The sequence below is a fragment of the Chinchilla lanigera genome, unplaced genomic scaffold, assembly GCF_000276665.1.
Source record: "Chinchilla lanigera isolate Chin_1 unplaced genomic scaffold, ChiLan1.0 scaffold00094, whole genome shotgun sequence".
Taxonomy (NCBI): domain Eukaryota; kingdom Metazoa; phylum Chordata; class Mammalia; order Rodentia; family Chinchillidae; genus Chinchilla; species Chinchilla lanigera.
In genome coordinates, this window is record NW_004955495.1 from 2,603,058 (window position 1) to 2,608,162 (window position 5,105).

The following is a 5,105-nucleotide window of genomic DNA, read 5'->3' on the forward strand; positions in this document are numbered from 1 at the left end:
ACCTGCCTGGTACCCTCACTGATTAATCCATAGAGTGAAATCCTTAGCAAATGCTCATTTTATATTCATGTGAACTATGATATTATCATCATCGTGGAGGCTGTGTAGCTACTAAGGCAAAAGAGCTGGGATTTGCACCTGGGCAGCCTGGCTCCATCCCCACACCTGACTCAGCAAGGTAACACAGGTGCGCACACTGACCTCCCAGGAGACTTGTGCATATTGAGTGTTGCTACATGACAGGCATTCCTTGTGAGCAGAGTCTGTGGAAGACATGCAGTCCTTTGCCGTCTTGGAAGTGGAGGGTGTGGAGGACAGTAGCATCCCTGAGGTCTGGGGCTGGGAGCTGGGCTTGGTCTTCCTGGTGATCCATCTCCTGTATTCTTCTCGTACCTGGGCACAAAGACCCCACAGAAAGCTCATCACTCTGGATGAGTAGGAAGATGGTCCTTGTCCATGGGGTCTGGCCGATGGATGGGGAGGGGATTTGGGGGCTAGAGCCGCATACCTGGCGGTTGAGCAGGCAGTGGATGAGGAAGATGAAGGCCCCCTGCAGGCTGTTGACGATGGTGAACAGATACGCCATGATGCCTGCAATGGGTCCAACCTGAAAAATGCCCAACACCCAGGTGCAACCCAGGATGAAGAGCTGGGCGAAGGCTTTGAAGGTCAGTAACCTGGGAGGGAAGATTTGCAAAGCATAAGAGAGTGAGGGGTGGCGTTGGCCTCCTGGGCCACACTCAGAGTAACTGAGGCTGCCAGTGTGCTACTGACCTGCAGGGAGGGTTGGATAAAGGCAGAGTAAAATCTCCAGGCTCAGATGCAGGGAATTAAAGTATAGTTTGCCTATGATACACACAGTACAAAGATGCATGGATGCATGGCTTGAATTTTTTTTTTTTTTGTATTAATCAAAGTCTAGAATGATCCAGGTGCCCAAATTTTGAGGTATGTTAAATGACTGGTGAAACCATAGGGTAAAATATACTGAAGACTTTCTTTTATAGAGATAAAATTCATCGCACATAAAGTTCACCACTTTAACTAAAGTGTGCAATTTGGCCACACTGAGTGTATTCATGATGTTATGTAAGCATCACCATTATAGAGTTCTAAATCATTTTTATTATTCCAAAAACTGAATACTTACTAAGCCGTCATTCCCCCATTCCACTTTCCCACAAGTGGAAACATCCCAAATGTTCACAAAAACATGTATGGATCAACAAAATGTGGTATATCCAGTCAAGGGAATACTAGACAGCCATAATAAAGAACAAGGCAAAAATTGATGAACAACATGGATGAATCCCGCAAATTTCATGCTGAATAAAAGAAGCCAGGCATAGAAGATTGTTTAACCCCACTGTACCTCAGTTTCCTCATTTGGATGTGGAGATATTAATGCAATGCCTACATCATGAACTCATTCTACAGGTTAGAGATGAGATGGGAAAACACTTAGGTGTTCAGAGCCATGTGCAGTACACACGAGGCATTTCTGTTAGCTGCTGTTAGCCACATATATCAATAAGCAAAGAGCTCCATGTTGCAAGGACGGATCAGGTAGACAACACTATGCACGGTATTCTATCATTTATGAAAAATATAGAGGAAGGTTCAGACCTAGATTATTTGAGTGACACTGGTTGCTTTGGGTGGGACATATCTGCAACCATGGGATAATCAAAGGAAAGAAAGAAGTGCTCAGCAGGCAATAGTGGTGCAGGCCTGTAATCCCAGCACTTTGGGAGGCTGAGGCAGGAAGATCATAGTTCCAGCTCTACGTGGACAAATTAGCAAGACTCTGTCTCAAAATAAAAAATTTAAAAAATGACTGGTGACAGACCTCAGGGTAGTGTCTTGGGTTCGACACCAATCCTGCCCCCAAAATGCTAATGCGTATGGGGCTTCCTTTTTGGGTGTGAGAACTTTCTGGAACTAGATAAGGGTGGGGGTTGCAAAACTTTGTGAATGCGCTCAAAGTTAGCAACTGTGCACTTTGTAATGGTTAAATGATTAAAATGGCGAATTTCATCTGAGTTGAACTTTACTGCTTCTCTCTCTGTCATGCAGATGTATTAACTTTAACTTTTCGTATTTGTACTAACTTTTGGAAAAATACTTAAAATGGATAAGAAGCTAGATAGAGACAGAAAGGGAAACGGTGAATATCATCAGGTCACGGACAGTAAACTACAGACAAGGTCTGGCTGTGGCAGGTTCTTAAAAACGCACCGAGTTGTGTGCGGGAAGCAAAAACATGAGTGCTCTAAAAGATCATGAGAAAGTCCCACATCTCTAATGTAAAATAACAACCGTGTAACTGGAATAATGAGAAAGTCACTTGACACATTAATTCTCAATACAAAAGGGGAAAATGACAAACATCTTCAATGTTGGCAAAGAAAGCACTCTCGCCATCTGGAACACATTTCCTGGAAACTGATGAACAATATATACTAAAGCCGCTCCAGTCCACTGACCATTGGATCCAGGCAGTTTTATGTATAGTGCTATAATTTAATAACCACTATGTAAAAAGATTAACCTATTGGGTATTCAAGGCTGTGTTATTTATAATAGAAAAAAAGAAAATAGAAGCAACTTAAGTGTGCATGAATAAGATATGATTCAGATAAGGTGTTCAGCTTTTTATATTAAAATGCTAGGGAAAATATATGTGTATATGCCATAATACCCAGTTAACTGGGAAAGTATTTGTGATATTGTCACAAGAATTTATTTTAAAAATAATATGATTCTAGCAGGGCAGGGTGGCACACACCTGTAGTCCCAGCCTTTGAGAGGCAGAGGCAGGAGGATTTCCATGAGGATGAGGCCAGCATGGATTATATACTGAGTTTAAGGTGAGCCTGAGCTACATAGTGAGATCCTGACTTTAAAAAATGAAAAAAAATATGATTCTGATTCTTATAAATGTGCATGGATAAGTATTCATAGTGAATATCTTTTTTTATTTTTAATTTTTAAAAATTTATTTATTTATTTATTTTTTATTTTTTTGAGACAGGGTCTCGCTATGCAGTTCAGGCTGTCCTTGAGTTCACTTTGTAGCCCAGGCTGGTCTAGAACTCACAACGATCCTCCTGCCTTAGCCTCCTGAGTGCTGGGATTACAGGTGTGCACCACCACGTCCAGCCATAGTGAGTATCCTGACAGTTGCAATGTAGGCAATGCTTACTGTTTCCCAATAACTGTGTTAAATGCTTTATAAGACACACAAAGCAAGAAGTGTTAAGACCCCAATATGATAGAGGAGGAAACTGAGCTTCAGAGAGGTTATGCACTTTTCCTAAAATCACACAGCTCATAGATGGTAGCTGTGGATCAGCAGGTGTAACATTCTGTACCAGTCTCATAACAACTTAGTCCTCGGCGCTGTTCTGGTTTATATCTGGATGCTCCCCCAGAGTCTCACGTGCTCAGAGGGGGACTGGGGAGAGCAACTGGACCACAAGGATGATAGAAACGTGACTCAGGGGGTGGGCCCTGATCCGAAGAGCTGGGGTGCTGGGTCCCTGTGACCTGGAGTTGCATCTCCCACGCTGGCTCATCCTTTGCTGTGTTTCCTGGCTGCCGTGACAGGAGCAGCTCTCTCTGCACCTGGGGCAGACCACGCAGAACTGCAACTTTTCACACCATGAGCCCAAATACACCTGACCTCCTCTGTGCTGTGGGTTTTGGGAACTGTATCTCAGCAACAAGAAGGTCACTAAGACGGTCACTAAGACGATGCACATTCCAAAGGCACTTGCTGAGTTTTTGCCAGAAGAAAGAAAAGACAGTAGAGAACAAGAGAGGACAGAGGGCTGCACCTGCTGTCCTTGAGTGTTGAGACTTCGGTGTTGACGCTGCAAAGCTTCTGCCTCAGGATCCACAGCGTCCAACTCAGGAGGACCGAGTTGATCTGCAAAGTCAAGCAGAAAGGGCTCGGGATTGGGTATTCCCACGCACAAAGACCAGGTCAGCCCATCTGTAAAGACAGAACTCTGAGCCACAGCGTCTAGCAAACAAACCGAAGCCAGACGGCAGCACTTTGTAGAAACTGCCTGTATTAAGCGCTTTCTATCACCCGGCCAAAAGACACGACACCTGTGACTTAAAGGTTTGTCCTTCAGAGGGTTCAGTCCATGGTTGGTTGACCTCAAGGCAGAAACAGCATGGTGGAGGCGTGTGGTGAAGGAATGCTGAGTGCCTGGTGGTTGAATAAAGTAACCAAGGACCCTGCCAAAATCATACCTCTGTCGTGAGGCGGTCTGAGCTGCCATTTGGAGAATCTAGATCCTAAAATATTCATAAATGAGAGAAAGTTTTTTTTTTTCTGGTACCGGGAATCGAACTCATGACCTTGCGCTTGCCAGGCAGGCGCTGTGCCTCTGAGCTAAATCCCCAGCCCCGTGAGAGAAAGTTTATGAACTGAGGGAAGGGTAAATCTGAGAGCGTCATAGTTGCCAAAAATGAAAGGCTGTGTTGCAATGAGCAGCTGCTGTCCTCCTGTACCGATCCCCCGTGGCACCTGCAGCAGCCCCTTTCACGCGATGGCAGCAACCATTAGCTGGAGTAAAATCCACTGCCTGGAGCACAGGTGGGCAATTGCTTCATGGGCTTGGGCACTTAACTTCTTTGATGCCACCAAACACAGTGTCTTTCACTTGGTATGGGAACTAACGAGGCAGCTCCGCCTCCCATGTGTTTGATGGTCTTGAGGGGCTGAGCGTATCTGCACTCTCATCAGACAGAATGCGGTGCATGCATTTCTCGTAATTCTCATAGTGTGTCTCTGGCTCTGCATAAGTTAGAAACCCATGTCGTTGCTATGAAGAGGTTTATGCTGAACCTGCTCATCCTCACTTCCCGCTACTTTAGGAAAGTGGCTATTTTTATTGGCATAAGTTTGCAGTACATAATAAACACATTCATCATGGGGGATTGTACACATACATATTGTATCTTAATCATTTTTACTTTCCCTACCCTCCTCCCCACCTTCCCTCATCCTCAGATCCCCTTCCCATCTCCGCAAAGTCTACCTCCCTGTTTTCTATCATCTGCCTTTCACTGGGCTCTTTAAATTAGTTATG

General features: G+C 44.6%; 1 protein-coding gene across 1 annotated transcript in view; it reads right to left on the reverse strand.

Moving 5' to 3' along the window:
- Adgre1 (adhesion G protein-coupled receptor E1) overlaps positions 1-5,105 on the reverse strand; it is a gene marked incomplete in the record, with an annotated part of 73,326 nt that overhangs the window by 1,645 nt on the left and 66,576 nt on the right. Inside the window, 3 exon segments of the mRNA XM_013505356.1 lie at positions 177-393; positions 509-677; positions 3,840-3,931. Of these exon segments, the coding sequence (XP_013360810.1) occupies positions 177-393; positions 509-677; positions 3,840-3,931 (478 nt within the window).